Source organism: Balaenoptera acutorostrata, chromosome 14 (assembly GCF_949987535.1).
Source record: "Balaenoptera acutorostrata chromosome 14, mBalAcu1.1, whole genome shotgun sequence".
In the NCBI taxonomy this organism is placed as follows: domain Eukaryota; kingdom Metazoa; phylum Chordata; class Mammalia; order Artiodactyla; family Balaenopteridae; genus Balaenoptera; species Balaenoptera acutorostrata.
Genome location: NC_080077.1, coordinates 51,562,472 through 51,587,609, shown reverse-complemented (window position 1 = coordinate 51,587,609; position 25,138 = coordinate 51,562,472). Strand labels below are relative to the sequence as shown.

Here is a 25,138-nt window from a genome sequence, read left to right as displayed (position 1 = left end):
CTGTCATCAAGAAAACTGAATAAATATAGATTAATATTTTATAATTTAAGACTGCCAATGTATACATGACTTGTTACATGAAAAAATAGACACACCTTAATTTGGTGAGGTGTAATCACTATCAGTGACTTTGAGAGATCTTATTTTGTGAGAAAACCCGTCTCCCTATCATTTAAATCACTTTTTACTTTTGAAAGGCTTCTCTAAATATGTCCTTCAGTACCACTGATCATATCACTCTACCACTATTTTGCAAGGCTTGGCCTTTATCACATGATCGGAAGAATTTCTTACTGTGTTCAGGCTATGAATAGCATTTGAAAAATTACTCAGTTATAATTATAGACAGCTAACACCTGCCAACTTGCTAGAAAATGAAATCATGTCAAGTTTAAAGACGACTGTGCAATGCTTGTCAAACAGTGAAGTGTCAAAACAGCAAATGCCCATTTTTAGTGGGGTAAACTAAGATTCTAATTAGACTTTACATAGAATTGACAAATTATCCTAGCTATTTAAGAAAGCATATGTATATGTATGTATGTGTATATTTTATATACATATATAAAATATATATGTATATATTATATATATATAAAATCTTGTCAATTTAAACAATTTTTAAGTTAAAACATTAATACTATTCATTTAATGAATATGTATATATGAAAGTTGATTTGGGTAATATAACTAACAAAACTCACATCATAAATTTTATTTTCCTTTAGTATGGTTTAAAAGCTTAGGAAGTTGTTTGAAGGTAACTTTATAATATAAGTAATATTTTAGAAATTTATGAAGACCTTTCCCTTTTAAAATTAAAAATAGAGTAAGATTTAAAGAAGGCATAAAACTAAAAGTATCTCATTTTTCTAAGGTAATTCCATATTTCATTGCAATCTTATTAGATTTTTCTATAAGGAATTATGGAAAAGAGATAAGAACATGAGAAGACATAATTCTTGTGTTGCCAAATTTCACGAGTCTTTTTCATGTAAACTGAAACATGTCACAAATGATGACAGTCTACTAGCAGTATACAGGCTTTCAACAATAAAAATGCCTATTGCGAAAATCCAATAAATGGTCCTAACAGCTATCCTACAAGAACTCCCTAAGTATTTCCAGTGAAAAAGCATTCTTTTAAAAAACAAGCATCTTTTTTTTTTTGAGCAATATTTTTTTTAACATCTTTATTGGAGTATAATATCTTTACAGTGTTGTGTTAGTTTCTGCTGTATAACAAAGTGAATCAGCTATATGTATACATATATCCCCATATCTCCTCCCTCTTGCATCTCCCTCCCACCCTCCCTATCCCACCCCTCTAGGTGGTCACTAAGCACTGAGCTGATCTCCCTGTGCTATGCGGCTGCTTCCCACTAGCTATCTGTTTTACATTTGGTAGTGTATATATGTCCATGCCACTCTCTCACTCTGTCCAGCTTACCCTTCCCCCTCCCTGTGTCCTCAAGTCCTTCTCTATGTCTGCGTCTTTATTCCTGTCCTGCCCCTAGGTTCTTCAGAACCATTTTTTTTTAAATTCCATATATGTGTTTAGCATACGGTATTTGTTTTTCTCTTTCTGACTTACTTCATTCTGTATGACAGACTCTAGGTCCATCCACCTCACTACAAATAACTCAATTTTGTAAAAAACAAGCATCTTTTGAAAGACTTTTTTTCTATACACAAATGTCATGGTAAATGTATCTTTACTGACATTAGTTTAACTTGGTGTAGTAACCAACAGGAAAAAAAGCAAAGCATAAAATAATGTTCCCATAGTGTGACTTAAACTTCCAGTCTGCCCGTTGCCCCTAGTAATACCATCATCAAATATTCTGAAGAACCCTCAGATGCCCCTGAGTTTACTGTGCCAGCGTAACTGAAGTAGTAGGTCATATCATCAAGGTCAATTAAGGTCTTTCTCTCTTAATGTAATAAATGTGATCTACAAAAGCTGGGTCAAAGTAAATCCTATTTTCTATTGACTTCAATTAAAAAGTAAATATTTTATCATGGTGTGAAAAAAATAGACTGATTTGAGAAACTGTGACAAAGAAGAGATTATAATTGGTGGCGAGGCTTGCTTGGTGCTGATATACATCCAGCATAACTTTCATCCTTTTATGCAATTTAAGTACTACCTTCCCTCCACCAGCATCTCCCCTGTCCTTCCACAAATTCTAAAATTTCCCCATGCCTCTGGTTCCTCCAGTACATGCTAATTTGCTACTCATAAACACTGTCTGTTTTTAGATATGAAATTATTTATGATTAAGACATAACACCAAATAGGGCCCTGTTGTTTCAAAGTTCTAAGTGATTAATAATCCTTCATCAAACCGAAGATTCTACAGCTACCTTCTGTCACATCAAAGTTTCAACAAATCCTTAAGTTGGCTGTTTATTATCTACTCAATTGGTTAAAAGATATCCTGCAAATTTCTAATGGCTTACAAAAGGAAAATAAATATAACCCTAAAACAAAGAGAACAGCACATCTATTTTCAAATTCTTTTACTCCAAGAATGATCTGTGTAGCACTTTAAGGGCACACAGTATTAAAAACAAGAAAATAATTCTAATTAAGCTAAACTATTGTTTCAGGGAGTCCTCCTGACATAAACAACCCATGACCTTAAATTGAAATCTAATAGGCAAGTGTTTAACATCCCATTTCCCTACAAAACACTACATCCCATTTATAAACAAAAATAATACTAGAAAAATATTTTAAAAATTGATCATTCTGGTTTTTTATTTGTTTGTTTCCATGCTAGAGACCATTTGGGGCACTGTAACAGGAATAAAACATTTGAAATCTGAAAACTTAAAAAAAAAAGAGTATCTGTGTTAGTTTCAATCTTTCTTAAAAGTCAGAACAAAGGAAGAGGACACTGAGGGTAGATAGTGTAGATATGATTCATCCTGTAAGCCAGTGAGTAAAAAGAACATAGGCTCTCTACTTTGTTTTCAAACCATTTAGAAAAAAAAAAAAGTTAAAGATTTGCCTTCAATTTCTCTACATTCTTCTTCCAAAGAAGCCCTGACAACCTGAGGGTAAATAGTATTCTCCTCTGAGCTCAAAAGCAAAGAAAGAAAGTGGTCAAAGATAGGAATAAGAGGAAGCACTGAGGAGAGAAGCAAGCCAGGAGGCTTTCTGAGGGAAAGGGACTGAGTTCTCAGTGTATCAATAAAATAAGGAAGGCCAAAAAACAGTGGATATGGAAGAGAGAAGCTCAGTGTAAACACTGAAGGAGGACTTTCATATTTGCTGTGATACCTAAGAGTCAGCAGTGAATGTTTGAGATGGACTATCTTAAATTTTTGTCTTTGACTAGACATGGCAGTAAAATAGAAATAAAAACAAAACAATCATCTTAAAAGGCCAAATCTGCTTCTAGAATGTTCCGAATCTGTTATATTTTATAGCATCATTATAAATTAGTTACATTTCCAACCTAATAGAATCTAAATTATAACTAGACTAAAGCAATATATTATCTAGTTAGATATGAGTTTCATTGGCAGCCTCTGACTAAACCTGTCTTCTGTCCCTCTTCTTCCTCACCAACAGAAATCTTTGTTCACATGATGGGGGCTCTCCTGGCTCTTAGGGGCTGAATGTGGATTAATCCAAACGAAAAATAGAAATGCCCAATTTCCTTGCCAGTTACTGGCTTAGTAAAGGGCATGTGACACTGGTCAACAGAAACTGAGAAGAAGTCTGCTGGAGGGTTTCTGGGGAAAGCTTTTCTTCCCTGATAGAGGCATGGGAAAAAACGCTTTTCCTCTTAGCTGCAAATGGTCAATGACTGCACATGGTGCCTGGAGAACAAAAAGATAAAAGGCAAAAAGGTAACGTAGTTCAGCTAATGAATCAATCTTTCAGGCTTGAAATGGCCTAACCTCCAGACTCATTATGCGAACAATAGGAGGTTTACTAACCTCTTATTGTTAAACCTACAAACTATATATTACCCAATGGATACCAACTAGATACTCCAACTGCAACTCTACAACTATAAATGTACACCATACCCAACAACTAAAGTTTCATTTCTCCCTGGGGGGTAACAATCACTTCACTAAATGAAAAGTCTCCTCCATCCCACTTAAGATAAATACTTCCTTACTTGGTCTAAGTTTTCTACCTTAAGCCAAGTTACTTTCAGATAGTGTTAATTGCTGACAGGCATATAAGAAAATTTGTTTTCCTTTGTCATGGTATAGAAATGAAAAGGATCAAATGACTACTCTTAGAAACATACTTGGCTATTTTGGATACTCCTCATAATGTTTCGATGAATATACACATACTCAACATTTTCCCCCTTAATTACATGTATCATAAAGACAACAGTCACCAGTGGACTATAATAGTATATTGGGCCACTCCATTCATTTGCTTAGGGAATCAAGCATATCCAAAAGGTATTATGGGTGTAAACAAACAAACAAACAGCACAACTAAAACCTCCTATGAGAACAGAAGACCTTCCTCTAAAACAGGGAACAAATCTAATTGATCTTCCAGTCCTAACTATAGTGCCTGGCACAGAATAGTTCTCAAAAATGTGTTGAACAGAGTTAAGTATGCTGACTTGAAATCAATAAATTGCGAACAGGAATACAAACAGAGAATGCTATCTCTCAATGTGCCAATTTTTTACATGTTTAGCCATTCTGAGTTGAATCCATCCTACCACCACCCTACCATCTCTCCCTGACCATACTCCTCTGAGCTGACCTATAGCAATTAAGGGCCCCTTCAGGAACAGCTGCAAGAATTGCAAATGCAGTTCAGCTTTTGCTGCTTACTAGTGAATAACAGAAGGCATTACGGAGCACTACATTATTTTGTTTCCCTTGTGAGGCTGGTGCTCGAGTGTGAGAAGTGAGGCTGCAGCGTTAAGTGGACGCCAGATGATGCTGGACATTAAGTAACATACTTAAGTTTAGATTCTATCCTAAAGGATTTTAGGGAGGAGAGAAACATGGTCAGCTTCTTATTTTAGATAAATAGCTCTGCAATTATGTGGAGGATAGATATAAAGGTGGTTGAGAAAAGTGAGAGATAACAATGTCAGGAGTAGAACAGTGGTGGCAGGGGCAGAAATCCTTTTAAGAGCTATTTCTAATCAGATTTATCATAGGCAACTTAATCTCAACATGTCTAAAACAGAACTCATCATTCCCCTAAAGTGACCCTCTACCACTCTTTTGTCTCCTGAAATGACTTAACTATTCACCAAGGAGTTCAAGCTAGAAACTTTAGAGCCATCCTTGATTTTATTTTCCTCATCTCCCATATCCAATTAAATATATACCCCATGGTTTCTAACTCCTAGCTATCTCCCAAATCTATTCACGTTTTTCCACTTTGCCCACTACATCTTACTCCACCATTTTTGCTTTGGACTAGTGAACAACCTCCTAACTGTTGCACATTCACTCTCGACCCCTGAAATCCATTCTTCAAATTGCTTCCAAAGTGATGCTTCTAATACACCATGTATCATGTCACCATCTTGCTCAACACCCCTCAGTGGCTTCCCATTGTTCCTAGGATAAAGTCTACAACTCCTAACATGGCCCACAAGATCCTCTGTTCTCTGGATCCTGCCTAGAAACAGAATTCCTAACTTTATGGGTGTTTCTTATGTGCTAGGCACTGTGCTATGCTTTGTAAGCATTATTTCATTTTATTCTCATTGTGAGGCAGGAACTATTAGCATCATCCTCATTCTGCAGGTGAGAAAACTGAGTCAAGGAGAGATTATGTAATTTACCTAAGGCTGTAGAGTTCAGGTCTGACTCCAGAGCATGTACTTAAACTTTCACACTCTTCTCAAACTGTATGCTCCAACCACACTGCCTTACTTTCCACTCCTAAATTCACCTGCTCTCTCTTACCATGAGGCCTTCACACACACTATTCCCTATATATGGAATGTCCCCCTCACAAATCTCATTTTTGCCTGGATAATATCTATTCATTTCTGCTTAAATGCCATCTCTTCAGGGAAGTCTTCCTTTACTATCTAAAATTATATTGTTTATTTGTTTATGGTCTGTCTCCCTTCAGTAGAATGTCAAAATTGTTACCACTGATTCTCAGTTCTTAGAATGGCATTCAGCAGGGGTTCAAGTAACATTTGTTGAATGAAGGCATGAATGAATGATGTAGGGATGAAAACTCCCTAATCTAGTAACTTCATCTATTCAGACTAAGAAACAGTATTTATTTAGTAGCTTCCCGGTCCCAGTCAATACTCTTGAGAACTTGCAGCCCTCCTGGGGGAGACAGACACATAAACATGTGATTATAGCCCAATATAAGTAAAGTGCCTGTTAGAATTGTAGCTGGAATAATGTGCAATAGATGCAGAGATGAGAAAGAAGGCACAAATTGATGGGAAACCTTCACAGTAGAGATTCTTGAATCCTTTTGCAGGATGAATGAGTCTTGAAATACATATCACATAGTCCATGTATTTCTTTTATGAAAGGGGAGAGCAGCATCCATTACATATGGGGCACTTTACATCGCATTTATAATACTTTATATTATTTATTATAGTAATACACCTCTGTATTATTATTCCCATTTTATAGATGTGGAAATCCAAGCTTAAGAGAGGTCAAGTAAGTTAACTCGTTCAAGGGTATGCAGTATATTAATAAAGGAGGAGAACCTGAGCCCAGGTCTGACACCAGTACCACTTTACTTACCATTATGTTAGTCCTTTGACCCTGTACTCCCCAGAGCCTAATTACTTCTGTTTTCAATCTAACTCTTAACAAAATTGGTTATCTGGTTTCCCATTCTAATATAAAAAAAAGTACTAAAATAAAAGATTCAGGAAGAGACTGAAGTGAAGTATACAAACAGTAAGGGAAGGAACAGAAAGACTATAAAAATTGAACACACAAATTCGAACAAAATGGATCATACAGTCCTATATATACATTCCACCCTCAGCTGTACAACAGTATGTACTTGATGTGCATAATGATGACCCCATTATGAAAAAAACGGTTGTTGTAGTCACTACACTAAGAGATAGAGAAATAACTTTTGATGCTTAAAGAGGTAAACTTCAAGTACTAGGATAATTCCTCTCTAGTAACTCTGGATAAATATAAATTGTAACTATTGTTTCCACAGTGTTTGTGAGAAGAAATATCCCGAGATCTTAGAGTCTTCATTTTATACACATTATTATTTTTCTGTTGCTTTAAACTGAATTCAAACCAGAATAGAAAAACTGTTCATCTTAGCTTACATATATACCCAAGTAAATTATAAATTTAAAAAACTTCTCATACTATGACTTTGAACACATGTGGATTGAGTAATTTAGACTGATAAGCCTAAAGACCATTTCTGACAATTCTTAATATCTAAACATCTTTCCCTTAAAAAAAAACTTTCTAATAAATCTTCTAATAAAACAACATAAATTGAATATGTACAAACAGGAGGAAAACTATAACATCCTTTATCCTTTGCACTCACAACTTAAATAGGTATGCATGTAAAAAAGAAAAGAATCAAACAACTTAGGCAAACACAGAGAAAGCTAGTTAAGTAACTGACCATAACAGTCTACCATTCACTCAACCTGGATCCAATTTTTCAATCTGCAGATGTCAGCTCCTTTATAACATGGGCTTTTATTATTTTATATAATTCTTTCAGAAAAAAAAGGTTGCATTTAGGGAACAGATTCTCGGTTTTTTTGCTTTGTTTTTAAGAACAAGAGGAAATTGTTTCACCAGTTATCTCGAACAAGCTGACCAGGAAACATTTAATATCTTTATCAATTTAGAGGGTTTTAAACGTGAAACTTTCCACAGAGAACACTGTTTGTAGCAATGTGAAAAGCATACTGGCTACACTTCCCAACAACACATAAAAATGAATATAAGGAAAAGTAAGTATTTATTTGTAATTAACTGTAATTTTCACATATTTTGCCCAGGAGGAATGCATTTCTTTTTAAATTTTTTTTTATACAGCAGGTTTTTATTAGTTATCTATTTTATACATATTAGTGTATATATGTCAATCCCAATCTCCCAATGGAGGAATGATGCATTTCTGCTAAAACTCTCTAGAAAGACAATACTTGTTTAGTTGTATTTGAAAATTACTTTTACTTTAGTTCACCTTGTCCAATTTTAACCCCAAATTCAATGTTTTACAAAACAGTCTAAATTTAAGATGTTGAGTGGTTCAAATTATAACAACCTATTTGAAGCAAATACAAAGTGAATATCTGCAAGTAAAACTTCACATTACTAGATAAACAGTTGTACTTAAAATGCTATTTCTTACCTGGACGCTCTTCAGAATAAACTCACTTTTCTCTCTTACATCTTTAAAGGGACACCTCTTAGAAAGCATAAGCAGATGAGCAAGAAGCTTATTCAACCCATCCAAAGAAACAGCATTTGAAAGGCCGTCTGCTGGACGATAAGGTGTCTCTTTCACCAAACGAAGACACTCGGTTTTTCTCACAATGATCTGCCTAATGTTTTCCAGTGCTGTCTCTCTAGTAGTTGAATCTCTACTGCACAGTCCATCCCATCTCACTTCATTCTCTCCTTCAGCCATGACAATTGGAGTTTTTTCTTTGCTGTCTTCAGTTACCTTTCAGCATGTCCCCCAAAGCACTTTGCATTTTTAAAAACGAGAAATGTAAGAATAAAATCAGAGAACTCGAATCGTCATGAAAACATACGTCTGGGTGACATTTGGAGCCAGAAGTGTCTTCGATCTACAAGATAGAGCTCGCCCTCTCCTTCTGCCCGGAGGGGCAGTCTTCTGGTCAGAGACTGGCAAAAAAAGTTGGAAAGTTGAAACCTTACAGCGCTGGCTTTGCTGGACAGGCAGTGTCGGGAAAGTGTTCTCCTCCGTCTCTCGGGGTCAGCGGATATCCTCACGTTGTGGAGCTGTCAAACCCGTACTCTGCCCAAAAAGGCTGGTAACAGCTGAACGCTCACCAGCCATTCGGTGTTTTTTGTCTGTGCAGCAACGGTGTTCTCTGGAGCGTTCCCACCCCGCCCCTCCTCCGGCACCAGTCCCCGCCTTCCGCAGCTCCTCCCTCACGGCCGGGCGCTGGCTGGGAAGGCTTGCAGAGCCCTGGCTTGCTGGCCCGGGCGGCCAGACACCCTGGCGCTCCCGGGGGGGCGGCAGCCTCGTGCAGCCGCTGTCTCGGTGGCGGCGTTGGGGGAAAGCGTCTCCGGCCTGCCGGTTCCGGACTCCCCGGGCAGACGCCGCTTCTTTTCCAATCCTTGCGTCCTCGCCCACCGCCCGCCAGGCCAGACAGGCACAGGGCGGCCCCGCAATCCCCGAGCGCGGGGCTGGGCCGCGAAGCTGGTGGAGCGGCTGGGCCCGCGGCGCAGAACCCGCCCCTTCGCCCAGCCCCATCGGTGGGGCTCGGCCCAGAGGGCGGGAGCGGGGAGGGAAGATGGGGTCCTCATCCCCAGCCCCTCCCCTTTCTCCGCCCGGCACAAACGAGGAGCCGCCCCTGCCCCTGCGCCCTGTTCCCCGCCCAAGCAGACGCGACCCGCGGAGGCAAAGCCATTGGAAAAAACCCCGCCCTCCCACAGGCTACCTCCAGACCCCAAGTCCGCGCGCGGCCGCCAACCGCTACCGGCCGTTACGCTTGCGTGACGGCGGGCAGCGCGCATGCGCCTTAAAAGGCAGTTAATCTGCGCCGGGGGGCGTTTTCTGTGCTCTGAGGTTTGGATTCTTTGGCCTGAACAAGGGGAAAGGAAAATAAGGGACAGCTGAAGTACACAAGCACGGCAGAGAGTGTAGCACAGACGTACACCTGGAAGTTCTTGAATCTAAATTTAAGGTCAGCCTAAAAATAGAAACGGTCTCTTTATTACGCCAAACCCAGGTTTAAGAAGGCAGAGCGTACTCGCATTGACTTCTGGGAAGTATAGTTTTGGTGCCCCCGGCGCGTTCTGTTTGCGACAGAAACTACAGCCCCCGTGAGCCACTGCGGCGTTGCCTGTGGCGGCCTGCGAGCCAACGGTTAGCGTTGACGGAGATTGACTGAGAGCGTCGGTTTGGTGAGCACTGTGGGCTTGGTTTCCACTTTTCCTTTGACAGGATTTTTCCTTCCTTCATTTCCTCTGGGATTTTAGAAACCAAGCCATCTAGGGCTGTATGCTTAGTCCAGGGACTTCTGTTAGTAATCTACGTGGGAAGGACTAGTCCGGGTGCCCAATCCCGAGGGCGCGTTGAGGCGAGAATTTGGGAATGGTTGCTATCGTGAGGGTCGGAGGGTGCAGCATAAGGCCAGGCAAGGAGCATGCTGTGGAAACGGGTGCTCCGCGCTGCTGCCTCTGCTTCCGCTCTCTCGAGTGGGCTCGCGCGGGATGGATTAGGTACCCCTGTGCAATTGCACCTTTGTTTGCCATTGCACAGGGGTGTGGTTTATTTGCTCAGTCAAATGTCACCCCAAGCCAGGCTTTCAAAGAGAGTTGTCAAATCCATTTTGTATGAGACTAAAGGAGAAAGAATCCCCGGTATTCCTAAATATGAATTTTTGCAGGCTTTAAGGATACCATATGAAAAAAGACATATAAAAATCTCCAAAATTTAGTATTTTTTAAAGATTAAATCATTTGTTTACAAATTACTGTTTGATTTTAAAAAGTCATTCCTCTTGAGGAAAGTCGACGTTTGAAGTGTTGTCAATGGACTGAAAACCAAATTAGATTTTAATCCTTCACGTTGCAGAATAGATGTGTTTCTTAAAACTTAGCCTTGTTAGGTACTAAGTATACAACAGTGGAAAAGACTTATCTAGTTAAACTAATGGTTAAACATACTACACAGTACACACATTAAACATACAGTACTATATCATTGGGATGGCTAGAAAGAAGATCACTTAACCCAGTCTTGGGAAGTCAGGGAATTCTTCATCTCAGGGAAAGAGGGCCAAAAGAACAGTATATGGTGAGGCCCTGAGTGAGAGAGAGAAGATAATTTCAGGAAACTGCAATAAGCCAAAATCATACATATTTTGAGAGGGATCGCTTTTTGTGTATTGATGTACTTTGAAGCAGCAAAGAGAAAGGTACTGTGAATTTTCCAGATAGTTTCTGAAAGTCATCTATCCTTGAACAGATTTATAGTTCCGATGAATTGGTTTAATTTGGAAAGCCTTTGACATTCTAATGTTACTGGTTTAAATCAGAATTTTAAAAAAATGAGAACTTCTTATGAGTATGATTTCAAAAACCAAAAAAGCCATTCCTTTTTTTTTCTTTTTGAGGGGCTCATCCTCCTTTGTCCAGCCCACAAAGGGTAGGGTAGTTTCTTAAGTCCGAGTCTCCTTTTTGCTGTGTAATTGAATATGATCTCATTCATAGCCATGGTTTTGCCACCACTTATGACTCTTAAATGTATAGCTCCATCCAGCTTCACCTTTCAGCTTTCTTATATACATCTCCTTGATATTTCTTGGATATTTCAAAAGTACCTCAAACTCAACATGCCTAAAACCAAATGCATGGTTATCACCTGTGAATCTGATTGTTTTCCAGTGTTCCCTACTTCACTTTAGGGCACTACCATCCACTTACGATGAAAATTTGAAACCTAAGCATTATTATTTTTTTTTAAAAATACATTTATTGTTTTTGGCTGCGTTGGGTCTTCGTCGCTGCACGTGGGCTTTCTCTAGTTGCAGTGAGCGGGGGGCTACTCTTTGTCGAGATGCGCGGGCTTCTCATTGCAGTGGCTTCTCTTGTTGCGGAGCACGGGCTCTAAGGCACGCGGGCTTCAGTAGTTGTGGCTCTCAGGCTCTAGAGCGCAGGCTCAGTAGTTGTGGTGCACGGGTTTAGTTGCTCTGCGGCATGTGGGATCTTCCCGGACCAGGGCTCGAACCCGTGTCTTTCTTAATGTCCTTCATACCGCTGTATCCAAATTATTATTAAGCCTTATCAATTTTATCTCCCAAATATCCCTCAAATCCATCCTTTTCCGTGCATTTACATAAGCACAGTCTTTTCTAAACTGCCATAATCTCTTGCCAAGACCATTGCAATAGTGATTATTCACTCTGGCCTTTCTCCATTAGTTCTCCACACAGTAGCCAGAATAACTGTTTCAAAATTCAGATTTCTCTTAAAACCATTTAGTGATGTCCTGCCTTAATCTTAAAGGCAAAATTTCTTTTTAAAGCCTAATGTCATTTGGTCCCTTTCCACCTTTCCAGCCTCACTTAGTGTACCAGTCTCCACCTATCTGTGCTTCAGCCATACAGATCTTTCTTCAGTCACTGGTTCTCATATTCCTTTTTATCCATTTGTTCACTCAACAAATATCTGTTGAGTGCCTACTATATAACAGGACATTGAGGTTATACTACTGAGCACAATGTACAAAAGTCCCTACTCTCATAATCTTACATTCTACTAAGGAGAGATAGACAATAAATATGTGACATGTATAGTAAATGAAGACAAATGCAGTGGAGAAAAATAAGAACCAACTCAGAAGGGGGATGGAGAGTGCCAGGTTTTGGGGGGCAAGGTTCACTTTTAAATAAGGTGGTCAGAGAAGACCTAATCAAGAAGGGGACATTTGAGGGGATCTGAAGTAGGAGGAGGAGTAAGTCATGCAGATGCCTGGAGGAAGAACGTTTCTGTGAAGAGAACAGCCAGTGCAAAGGCCTGTTAATTTGTCAAATTAAACATTTGACAAATAGCAGTGTGGCAGGAGAGGAGAATAACATGAGGTCACAGAGGATGGAGGTCATGTAGGTGATTGAAAGAACTTTGACTTTTTTGATTGAGATAGGAAGCCATTGGAAGGTTTTGAGCAGATGGGTTGCATGATCTGACTTTTTAAATTGATTGCTTCTTTTAAATTGGGTTGATCATGGACCATGGAGAAGCAAGCGTAGAAGCAGAGACACTAAATAGGAAGGTAAGGTAATAGTCAAGGTGAAAGATGGTAGTGGTAGTGGGCCAGGGTGATAGCAGTGGAGGCAGTGGGAAGAGGCCAGAGTCTGGGTATATTACGAAAGTATAGCCAACAGGTTTGCTGACAGATTGGATATGAGGTGTGAGAGTAAAAGAGTCAAAGATGATTACAAGTTTTTAGCTTGAGCAACTAGGAGGGAATTACCATTCAGTGTCATGAGAAAGTCTCCAGATTTCTGTGTTGGGGTAGCAGGGTAAATCAGGAGTTTAGTTTGGCCGTGTTACGTTTGAGATGCCTCTAAGACATTACAGTAGAGGTGTGGAGCAGGCAGTTCGATGAATGAGTCCAGAGATGAGGGTAAAGATCTGCCTATAGATAAAATTTTAAGTTTCACAGTAGTGTTTTGATAGTAGATAAACACTGAGAATAGCTGGTATCACAAAAAGAGGCACTCCATGGAGTTTGGGTCGATTTGGATTTATCTGCAACTATGCAGGATTCGCCAGTGAACCGAGAGAAAAACCTAGAGTGTGGCGTCCTAGAAGCCAAGTGAAAGTGGTTGAGGAGGAAGGAATGCTAAGTTATGTTAAATGCCACTCTAGGTCAAGTGAGATGAGGATAGCTGATCACTGCATACAGTAACGTGGAGTTCATTAAGAATCTTGAGAGCAGTTTCAGTGCGGTAAAGGGTAGAAAAGCCAGAAGGGTGTTTTATTTGAGAGAATAGGAGAAGAGCTAGAGACAGTGAGTATGGTACTGTTTTCTTTATCCAGACTGTTCTAGCCTAGTCTTTGACTCCTGTTCCTGTAGATCTTAGCTGAAATATCACTTTCTGAGAGAAGTTTACCTGATCTGATTAAATGCCCCTATTGCATACTCTTATTGTGCTGTATACTTTACTTGCTAATAAGTTACAAATGTAGTTTTACGATTGTCGGTGTGATAATTTGACTTAAGTGTATCTGCTTCTAAAGCTTAAGCAGGCCAGAGCAGCAGCTGTGCCAATTTTTGCACATCATCTCCAGCTCCGAGTACAGTGTCTGACAGTTAGAATGAACTTAATAAATATTTGATGAAAGAATGAATGGAAGAAAAATGTAATGTCAATTTTCAAAGGTGTTGCATATTTACCTGTTGTTTACAAAAACACAAGATAATGGATGGAGGAGGGTATTTTATAATGAAAACATTTTAGAAAATTAGTCTTAAAAGAGAACAAAACTGGGACTTCCCTGGTGGTCCAGTGAGTAAGACTGCGCTCCCAATGCGGGTGGCCCGGGTTTGATCCCTTGTCGGAGAACTAGATCCCACATGCATGCCGCAACTAAGAGTCCTCATGCCGCAACTAAAAGATTCCCCCATGCTGCAACTAAAGATCCCGCATGCCACAACTAAAGCTCCCGCATGCCACAACGAAGATCCTGTGTGCCTCAACTAAGACTCGGCACAGCCTAAATAAATAAACAATTTTTTTTAAAAAAAAGACAGCAAAACTTTTATTGCTAGTGAGTTGTAGTGCTCACCCTCATGAAATTGGATTTGCTGATATCTTTACCATGTTCCTGCATGTCTCATCCTGTTATAAGATAGTTGCGTATATTTACGTAGAGTATAAAGTAGAGGATATCCTCTACTTTATACTCTACGTAAATATACGCGACTATCCTCTACATTCATTTATGCTTTAAATGAATAGTGCTCTAGTCAAGGAAAAAGCTGACTGGCTGGTCTCCAACAAGAGGGCTTCACTATGAAAGTCATTGATGAATTAACTGTAAGAAAAAGAGGGCTGCTAAGTCTTGTGCACTTACAAACACAATCTTGCTACGTGCACCAGAGTTTGTGAGACACACACACACACACACACACTTGACTGATGAATTTATCAGGATGCCAGTTTATTGATATACTTTGAGATATTTGTCAAGTTGATAGCATACTGATTCTCTGACTAAGGGGTTTTCTGTGTAGGAAGATTATATGAGAAATCACCAGGTTGCTTAGGAGCTTGGAATCACAACAAAAGAAATTAAATGTATGTTGTGGTCACTTAATAACATTAAGCTCTGAGAACCTCTACAGTAGAGCTTAAATTGCCTCCAGTTTTTGCCCCTCTGAGTTACTTTTTCTATTCCTGACAGCTCTTCTTTTTGATGAAAACATTCTGTCTTTAAATATGTTAAAACATTTATATTGTAGCCTAGTCTCTGGTGTTAGAGCCATTCTGTCTCTATAAGCTAACTTTGCATATATCTGCTCTGGTCCATTATGTACTGATTTATAGTTTAGCCTTCTGAAGGTAATATTATTTCTAAATTTTTGTAGGCCCCACATATCATAGGGGTGTACATTGATGTTAAGCTCAACAATGAGGTCTGAGCTAGAGATGTATTATAACTATCAGCCTATTAGAGTATTTTGTTTTATTTTGCTTTTAACTTACCATGTTTATGTGCTTACTGCGGTTCAGGCAGTCTGTTAAATGCTTTGCACTTATATTATTTGGCCCTTACATAGCTAAAAAAAAAAAAAAAAATGCTAGAGTTGATCCAAAGCTTACTCTTAACCATTATGTTAGTGTTATACTATAACCATGGGAGCAAATACAGTTGGCTATGGTGAGGATGCAGAATAAGAGCCACGGTAGTCTGAAACTGACCAGAGAAGGAAGGGAATAACCAGGAAATGGGCAACCAGGGTTGAAAATTTCAAGAAGGAATGACTAGTCAATATGCAGAATGCTACCAACATGTCTAGAAGGCTAAAGTTACTGAATGGTTTGACAGTAAATAGTCTCTGTTACCCTATAATATATGCATCTGGTGTATATTCCCATATTAATATTGAATTACTATGCTGTATTGAGATAAAGATTGATTGACTTGGGTTGGCCTAGGGTAAAACCATGCTGCTCCTTGAAGATAGGAGAGTCTCTCCTAAAGGGCTGGCATTTCTCTTGTTCACCTCTACGAAAAATGTAGGTTCCAGATCAGGAAACGACAACTTGAATAAAAGGATTTAAGTAAGTGGGGATAGGTAACTCTGGATCCTTCTGGGTTCTCTTTCTTAGGTTTAGTCTTTAAGGAGGGGATATGGTAAGCATGGATTCTTGGGTGGTGGGTGCTAAAATAGTGCTCACCAGTTGAGGGTAGATCAGGAACTATGATAGAACAGGGCCTAAAAGCCTCAGAGAGAAAATCCTAACTTTTTTTTTATTTTTTATTTTTTATTTTTATTTTTTTAGATTGATTGATTGATTGATTGATTGATTGGGTCTTCGTTTCTGTGCGAGGGCCCTCCCCAGATGCGGCAAGCGGGGGCCACTCCTCATCGCGGTGCGCGGGCCTCCCACCGTCGCGGCCTCTCCCGTTGCGGAGCACAGGCTCCAGACGCGCAGGCTCAGTAGCCGCGGCTCACGGGCCCAGCCGCTCCGCGGCACGCGGGATCCCCCCAGACCAGGGCCCGAACCCGTGCCCCCTGCACTGGCAGGCAGACCCCCAACCACTGCGCCACCAGGGAAGCCCCCCTAACTTTTAAGATTCACTGCCTGGTTACTTTTTTGGTGTCTGTTCTTTCTTCTCTTTTATTATCTTCTGGCTTTGGTAAATTCTTATTTAAATATTATAATTTTATCTTTGCTGTATCAAGATATATAAGGGAAAGAGTCATAATCATAGATCTAACAAGGCTCTAGCATTATAAGGGGAGCAACACCCTTCTCCCAGTGAGGCCAGTGAGGAGGGACAGCGATAATGAGATCTCCAAGGGGAAAGTGAATATTAAGGACAAGAACTGGAGCTTGTAGATTTAACTCATAAGTTCCTCTTCTGCATGTAGAGATTCTTCTTCCACTGTCAACCTCAGAGGATCTGAGTTTTATTTATTAAAGAAGGCAGTGCCATTTTCCTATCAGAAAATGACCTTTTCCAGTGCACTTACAGGGGAATGGAGGAATTATATTTGCATTCATTTGTCCAGTATTTATTGAAAACCTAATATGCACAAGCTCTATGATTGGCACTAATTATACAGCAGCATAATTAAGAAGCTGCCGTTAGGAACTGCCCTTAAGCATACAATCTGCATGGAATATAGACTATTCTTTGAAGAAGTTTGGCTGAACAGGGAGGGATAGAGATAGGGTAGTAGCTGAAGGACTGTGTAAGTGATGATGAGAGAAGGGTGATGTTTAGCAGGCCGACTCAATGGGATTTAGTGACTGGATCATGGAGATAAAAAAAGGAAATGCCTGGGGGACTACTATCCAGATGGTAAAGAGTAACTCCTTCCATTAATCAGAGTAGGGAATATATTAGGAAGACCAGTCTTGGATGGAAAGATACTGAGTCCAGGTTTGCACATGTTAATCATCTTGTTTGAGGGACTTATGAGTCATTCAGGTGAACAATGACCAGTACTGCTTATGAACACCTTCTGTACTTGAAACCCTAACTGTACTTTGTGAGATGTAGCTATAGATTCAAATAGTGAGAAGAGCATGGACCTTGGAGTCACAGTATCTTGGGTTTGAATCCCAACTTTACTTCTTACTGGCAGTGTGAATTTGGCCAGTTGTTTAACCTCACTAACTTTGAATGTGGGAGATGAAATAGCCTTAGTTTTCTTACCTGTAAAGGGAGGATAGTACCTGCCTTCCCAGGGCTGTTGTGAAGATTTAATGAGATAATGTAAAGTTTTAGATTAGCAATTGGCACTCAAGAAACAGTATCATAAATCACAGCAAGATCCTTTTTGACCCACCTCCTAGAGAAATGGAAATAAAAACAAAAAAAACAAATGGGAGCTAATAAAACTTAAAAGCTTTTGCACAGCAAAGGAAACCATAAACAAGATGAAAGACAACCTTCAGAGTGGGAGAAAATATTTGCAAATGAAGCAACTGACAAAGGATTAATCTCCAAAATATACAAGCAGCTCATGCAGCTCAATATCAAAAAAACAAACAACCCAATCCAAAAATGGGCAGAAGACCTAAATAGACATTTTTCCAAAGATATACAGTTTGCCAACAAACACATGAAAGGATGCTCAACATCGCTAATCATTAGAGAAATGCAAATCAAAACTATAATGAGGTATCAACTCACACCAGTCAGAATGGCCATCATCAAAAAATCTACAAACAATAAATGCTGAAGAGGGTGTGGAGAAAAGGGAACCCTCTTGCACTGTTGGTGGGAATGTAAATTGATACAGCTACTATGGAGAACAGTATGGCGGTTCCTTAAAAACCTGAAAATAGAACTACCATATGACCCAGCAATCCCACTACTGGGCATATACCCTGAGAAAACCATAATTCAAAAAGAGTCATGTACCACAATGTTCATTGCAGCTCTATTTACAATAGCCAGGACATGGAAGCAACCTAAGTGTCCATCGACAGATGAATGGATAAAGAAGATGTGGCACATATATACAATGGAATATTACTCAGCCATAAAAAGAAACGAAATTGAGTTATTTGTAGTGAGGTGGATGAACCTAGATAGAATCTGTCGTACAAAGTGAAGTAAGTCAGAAAGAGAAAAACAAATACTGTACGTTAATACATATATATGGAATCTAAAAAACAAAATGGTTCTGAAGTACCTAGGGGGCAGGACAGGAATAAAGATGCACACGTAGAGAATGGACTTGAGGACACAGGGAGGGGGAAGGGTAAGCTGGGATGAAGTGAGAGAGTGGCATGGACATATATACACTACCAAATGTAAAATAGGTAGCTAGTGGGAAGCAGCTGCATAGCACAGGGAGATCAGCTCCGGTGCTTTGTGACCACCTAGAGGGGTGGGAGAGGGAGGGTGGGAGGGAGATGCAAGAGGGAAAGGATATGGGGATATAAGTATACATATAGCTGATTCACTTTGTTATACAGCAGAAACTAACACAACAATGTAAAGCAATTATACTCCAATAAAGATGTAATAAAAAATAAAACTGAAAGAGACAGTATCATCAAAATGATCTTTATGTAAAATAATACTTGTTCTTCAACTTGATTGATATTAATGAAATATTTATAAAGTGCTTTGTGGTTGAACTGAAAAGTGTTATTTTGTATAATGCTACTATTGTTGGCATTCTCTAAGATTTTATAATGAGATCCTTGAGTTATATTTCATTTTTCCCAAATTTACAACTTAGCTTTAATAATATTTTGCATTTTAAGCTTCTTAATTGGGGAAAGTTGCCATAAATAAAAATATAGCAATTATGATTTTTTTTCATAAAACAGAAAAATGAGAGATTACTATATTTCTGAGCAAGGACTCCATGTCCAGCTTTGTTATAGAAATTTTTAAAAACACCATATTTCATCTGTAACATATCTATATGATATAAAAAATGTAAAGAATGTATATTTCAAGAAAATATAATTACCAATCACATAAAATTTTATCTAATGTGATGCAGTTTTATACTGTTTAATTCAGAGCTCTTAATTTTATAATGTCTACCTTATTTTTCCAGCAGCAAATAAAGTAAATAGATATTATGGAATTTAGAAGAACTTCTCCAGGTCGGTAAAACTGAGTGGTTCTTTTTTTTATTGTTGAGTTGTAGGAGTTCTTTGTATATCTTGGACACAAGTTCTTTATCAGATATGTTTTTTGCAAATACTTTCTCCTAGTCTGTGGCTTGTCTTTTCATTCTCTTGCCAGTGTCTTTTGCAAAGCAGAAGTTTTAAATTTTAATAGAGACAAACTTGTCAGTTTTTCTTTCATGGGTTGTGCTTTTGGTATCCTAAAAGTCATTGCCAAACTCAAGGTCACCTAGATTTTCTTCTATGTTATCTTCTAGAAGTTTTATAGTTTTGTGTTTTATGTTACAGGTTTATGATCCGTTTTGAGTTAGGGTCTTTTTGGTGAAAGGTATAAGATCTGTACCTAGATTCATTTATATGTTTATTAAGAAAGTTTCTCCTGGATCTGAAATTATTAATTACTTTGATCAATAATATTAAAAGGTGACAGAAACTTTAAAAAAACAAATAATATACTGAATATTCACAACTATATAAGTTTTGTTCTTCAAAACTGTTCCTTGAGCGAGAGGCTTGAAATCAGCCCAAAGATGGGACCAGGGAGAGCTTTATCTGAAACACATCAGGAGACTGGACTAACAGCTCCATTTTAGTGCTGCTCTACTGTTATCTATCGTTAACATGTGCAGTTGGCTGAGTGCTGTGTGTGCAAATTGTTTGGGGAGACTTCCTACAATTAGGAATATTTTACTTCAATTAAAACACCCTGTTATTTGTTCACATTGCCATTTCTTTGCTATTTTGCCTAGTCATACAGGCTTGCAAAAATCCACCTGTGGTTTCTCTCCAATAGTTTCACTCTTTTATACTGTGAAACACTGAAGCCATCTGAACCTTAAATATCTCCCTATATTTTGACTGACTTCAATTTTGTTTTTAAAGGAAATTTTCCTAATTATGAATAGGTTTGTAACCTATTTAGTAACATGAATAGGTTTGCCTTGAAATACTTGGTTTTTCTTACTTTGGCTTTTTGGAAAATAGTTTATCAACCAATTGTTTATTATATGTGTACCTTGGTGTTTATGTGTTGCCCAGATGAATCATAAAGGCTTTTAAATGTTGAATCTTTAGATTTTATTTTTAAGGTGTCTGTAACAAAATTGATTTGAATTATGTTCTTTTCAGCCTTAAAACACCTACTTTCTGAAACACTGTCATACATACTGTTCTCAGAAAAGAATTCTTTTTCTTTTTTGTGTGTTATTTTGCTTCTATCTTTCAAGAATAAATGAATGAACCACTTAAATCAGATTTACTCTTTTAATATTTTCTCCAGTTCCTCTGTCTTTGATGTTACCAGATTTACTATAATATGCTTTGAATGTCTAAATCTCCAGTATTTCTGGCATACTTTAATAGATTAAACAATTTATTGTTTTTTAAAAACATCTATATTCATTTTGCCCTTATTTAAATATTTGTGAGCCGACTCACTATATGTATATGTGTGTGTGTATATATATGTACATACACAATTTATGACATGTACATATATATGTGTGTATATATATATATACACACACACACATATATATACACACAATTTATGACAAATTTTATAGACCAATCTCACTGCTGGCTTCATTCTTTTTTTTCCTACTCTTGTTTTCCTTATCCACATATTTTATGTGAATATATACATATATAGAGGTAAGGTATTAAAATTTTGTGTCATTGTGTCATTTAAAAACTTTAAATATTTCAAACAAAAAGAAAAATAAGAATAATATAATAAAACCCTTTTACCTACTTCTTGGAATGGATAAATTGTTAACATTTTGCTTCATTTGCTTGCTTGCTTCATTTATTTAATTATAAAATCTAATATTTTTATTGAAGTATAGTTGATATACAATGTTATGTAAGTTACAGGTGTACAATATAATGATTCACAATTTTTAAAGGTTAAACTCCATTGATAACTATTATAAAATATTGGCTATATTCCCCATGTTGTACAATATATCCTTCTAGCTTTTTTTTTTTTTTTTTTTTTTTTGGGCTGCGTTGGGTCTTCGTTGCTGCGCACGGGCTTTCTCTAGTTGCAGCGAGCGGGGGCTACTCTTCGTTGCGGTGTGCGGGCTTCTTATTGTGGTGGCTTCTCTTGTAGCAGAGCATGGGCTCTAGGCATGCGGGCTTCAGTAGTTGTGGCACGTAGGCTCAGCAGTGTGGCTTGCAGGCTCAGTAGTTGTGGCGCATGGGCTTAGTTGCTCTGTGGCATGTGGGATCTTCCTGGACCAGGGCTCGAACCCGTGTCCCCTGCATTGGCAGGTGGATTCTTAACCACTCCACCACCAGGGAAGTCCCTTTCTAGCTTATTTTATACATAATAGCTTGTACCTCTTAATCCTCTATCCCTATATTGCCCCTCCCCCTTCCCTCTCCCCACTGGTGACCACTAGTTTGTTCTCTATATCTGTGAGTCTGTTTCTTTTTTCTTATATTCACTAGTTTGTTGTATTTTTTAGATTTCACATATAAGTGATATCATACAGTATATGTTTTTCTCTTGGGGTACATGTATCTTTTTGGATTAGTGTTTTTGTTTTTGTTTTCAGATATATACCCAGGAGTGGCATTGCTGGGTCATATGGTAGTTCTGTTTTTAGTTTTTTGAGACACGTCCATACCATTTTCCATAGTGGTTACACCAATTTACATTCCTATGAACAGTGTACAAGGGTTCCCTTTTCTCCACATCCTCACCAACACTTGTTTTTTGTGTTCTTTTTGATGATAGCCATTCTGACAGGTGTGAGGTGATATCTCATTGTGGTTTTGATTTGCATTTCCCTGATGATTAGTGATGCTGAGCATCTTCCTCTTTGGAAAAATGTCTGTTCATTTCTTCTGCCCATTTTTTAGTGGGGTTGTTTGTTTGATGTTGAGCTGTATGAGCTATTTATATATGTTGGATGTTAACCCCTTATTGGTCATATCATTTGCAAATATTTTCTCCCTTTCAGTAGGTTGTCTTTTTGTTTAGTCAGTGGTTTCCTTTGCTATGCAAAAGCTTTTAAGTTTAATTAGGTCCCAATGTTTATTTTTTGCTTTTATTTCCTTTGCTTTAGGAGACAGATCAGAAAAAAAAATATTGCTGCGATTTATGTCAAAGAGTGTTCTGCCTCTGTGTTCCTCTAGCAGTTTTATGGTTTCCAGTCTTACATTTAGGTCTTTAAACCATTTTGAGTTTATTTTTGTATATGGTGTTATAGAATGTTCTAATTTAATTCTTTTATTATGGAAGGAAAAATTACGTGTGTGGTGGAAGTGCACTTGGCAATGTAATATATTGTCTTTGTGTTGAAAAAAATTTTACAAAACAGACATCTTACGATATATCATTGTATAACTTGCTTTTTTCACTCAATGATATATTTTCAAAGCTTATCCGTGTAGCTAAGTGTAGATTTAGTTTTTGAATTTTAGCTGCTCTATGGTGTTTCATTGTATGAATATGACAATTTACTCATTTCCCTGTTACTATATATTTAGATTATTTTTTCATTTTTTTCTATTGCAAGCAAGGCTACAATGAACATCACTATACATATCTCCAAATTAACATGTGCCGTTTTCTCTAGGGTTCATTCATAAGTACTAAGAAGTGGAATTGCTGAGTTATAGAGTATATACAGCATCAGAACTTTCAAATTGTCTTCCAGAATTTTACATCAGTTTACCCTCCCACCAGCAGTTCGTGAAAATTTTCATCTCCCCACATCCTTGTTATATATTGACAGGTTTTCTTGCCAATCTAATGGGTATGAAATAATTTTTCATTGTTGTTTTAACTTGTGTTTTCCTGGTTACATTTCCTGAAGTTGAGTACCTTTTTGGCTTTTAGCTATTCATATTTTCTCATCTATTAACCACCGTTAATATCTTTTGTCCCTTTGTTAATTGAGCTGTTTGTTTTTTTCTTAATGATTTGTAGAATAGGAGTTGTTTCTGTAATTCAGATACTAATCTTTTATCTGTTATATATGTTCCTTTTCAAAAAAACTTTGTCAGTGGTGTCTTTTGTTGCATAGAAGTTTTAATTTTAGTACAGTTTTTAATCCCTTTTCCTTTTCCTTGTTGTAAATTGTCTTGTTTGTTACAAAATCTTTCTTATCCAAAGTCTGAAACATATTCTATATTTTCTTCTAAAACAGTTCTGGTTTGTTGTTTACATGTAGGTGTTCAGTCCAGCTAGAATTTATTTTTGTCTTTGGCATGGAGTGGAGATATATGTTTATTTTTTACAATATGGGTAGTATGTTATCTCAGCACAAATTGTGACTGGTTAATCCTTTCCCCATGAAAATGCCCTCTTTTTCATAATACCAAATTCCTATATGTACCAGAGTCAGGTTCTGGACTCTTTTCTTTTTTTTTTTTTTTTTTTAAACTTATTTGACTTTTATACATTTTGGGGGGGAATTATTTATTTATTTATTTATGGCTGTGTTGGGTCTTCGTTTCTGTGCGAGGGCTTTCTCTAGTTGCGGCAAGTGTGGGCCACTCTTCATCGCGGTGCGCGGGCCTCTCACTATCGCGGCCTCTCTTGTTGCGGAGCACAGGCTCCAGACACGCAGGCTCAGTAGTTGTGGCTCACGGGCCTAGTTGCTCCGCGGCATGTGGGATCTTCCCAGACCAGGGCTCGAACCCGCGTCCCCTGCACTGGCAGGCAGACTCTCAACCACTGCGCCACCAGGGAAGCCCCCTGGACTCTTTTCTGTTCATCAGTCTGTTTGTCTCTCCTTATGCCACTGCTTTGATTACTAAAACTCTGTAGTAAGTTTAAGGACTTACAAATTTTTATTTGGCATTATCCCTATGTTTCTCAACTCAAGATTTATGGCAAAAGCTTAAGTAACATTTCAACATGTTTGTAAATTTGCTTCCCTTTTATTAGAATTTTAGAAATGGATGAAAACTTCAAGATTACTTAAGTCAACCCTTTTATTTTATATAGAGAGAAAGTTGTAGAGAAGTTAAGCTACTAATTAGGATGAGGTCACAGAACTAGTTAGAACTCGATATTATTGCCACCATACCAGCAAATCCAAATGTAATGCCTCATCAGTAAGTAGCAGTGCTTTGGAGGAGTCTCTGACCCCAGGTATTTAATGTTCCTCACTTTTCTCATTTTGTTTGAACCTAATTGTATTTCCTTATATTCTTCTGTTCAAAAAAGAATAGATAATGGCTGTGAGACTTCTCTTGTGATATGTTCTTTTTTTTTAGACTTTATTCATTTAGAACATATAAGAGACAAATTCTGTTTCTTGCTCTAAAATAATTTTATGCCAGTTGTTTGAATTCTGTTACTCAATTTTACTGTCTCTTCTATGAACCCTACTTATTTCATGAGTTGTGTTAATGAGAAAAATTATAGTATCTACCAAATAATTTGGTTATATCATGATTCTGTCAGGTACTTTTGAAGGTACACTACAATTTTGGGGTACCATTTAGTCAGATATACCAGAGTAGTTATTTACTGAATCAAGTGAATTTAAATGCATGAACACTGCAATCTTTAACCCTTTTTTTATAGGATAGTCTCTTTACTCCTCTTCCTTTACTCTCCTCCACTGGAAATATGAATTTCA

The 25,138-nt window shown here is 38.0% G+C and overlaps 2 protein-coding genes across 6 annotated transcripts in view; one reads left to right on the top strand and one right to left on the bottom strand.

Moving 5' to 3' along the window:
- SESN1 (sestrin 1) overlaps window positions 1-9,020 on the bottom strand; it is a 116,916-nt gene extending 107,896 nt beyond the window's left edge. For both annotated transcript variants that reach the window (XM_057527777.1, XM_057527778.1), the window contains exon 1: window positions 8,351-9,020. In XM_057527777.1, coding sequence (XP_057383760.1) covers window positions 8,351-8,629 — 279 coding nt within the window. In that variant the 5' untranslated portion in view covers window positions 8,630-9,020. The remainder of the gene's footprint in view (window positions 1-8,350) is intronic.
- An 890-nt stretch (window positions 9,021-9,910) lies between these two features.
- The window catches only part of CEP57L1 (centrosomal protein 57 like 1), a 99,662-nt gene continuing 84,434 nt past the window's right edge, over window positions 9,911-25,138 (top strand). For 3 of the 4 annotated variants that reach the window (XR_003624182.2, XM_057528098.1, XM_028168719.2), the window contains exon 1: window positions 9,911-10,098. The gene's annotated coding sequence lies outside the window, so the exon portion shown is untranslated. The remainder of the gene's footprint in view (window positions 10,099-25,138) is intronic. The other variant, XM_007190666.2, reaches the window with a different exon arrangement.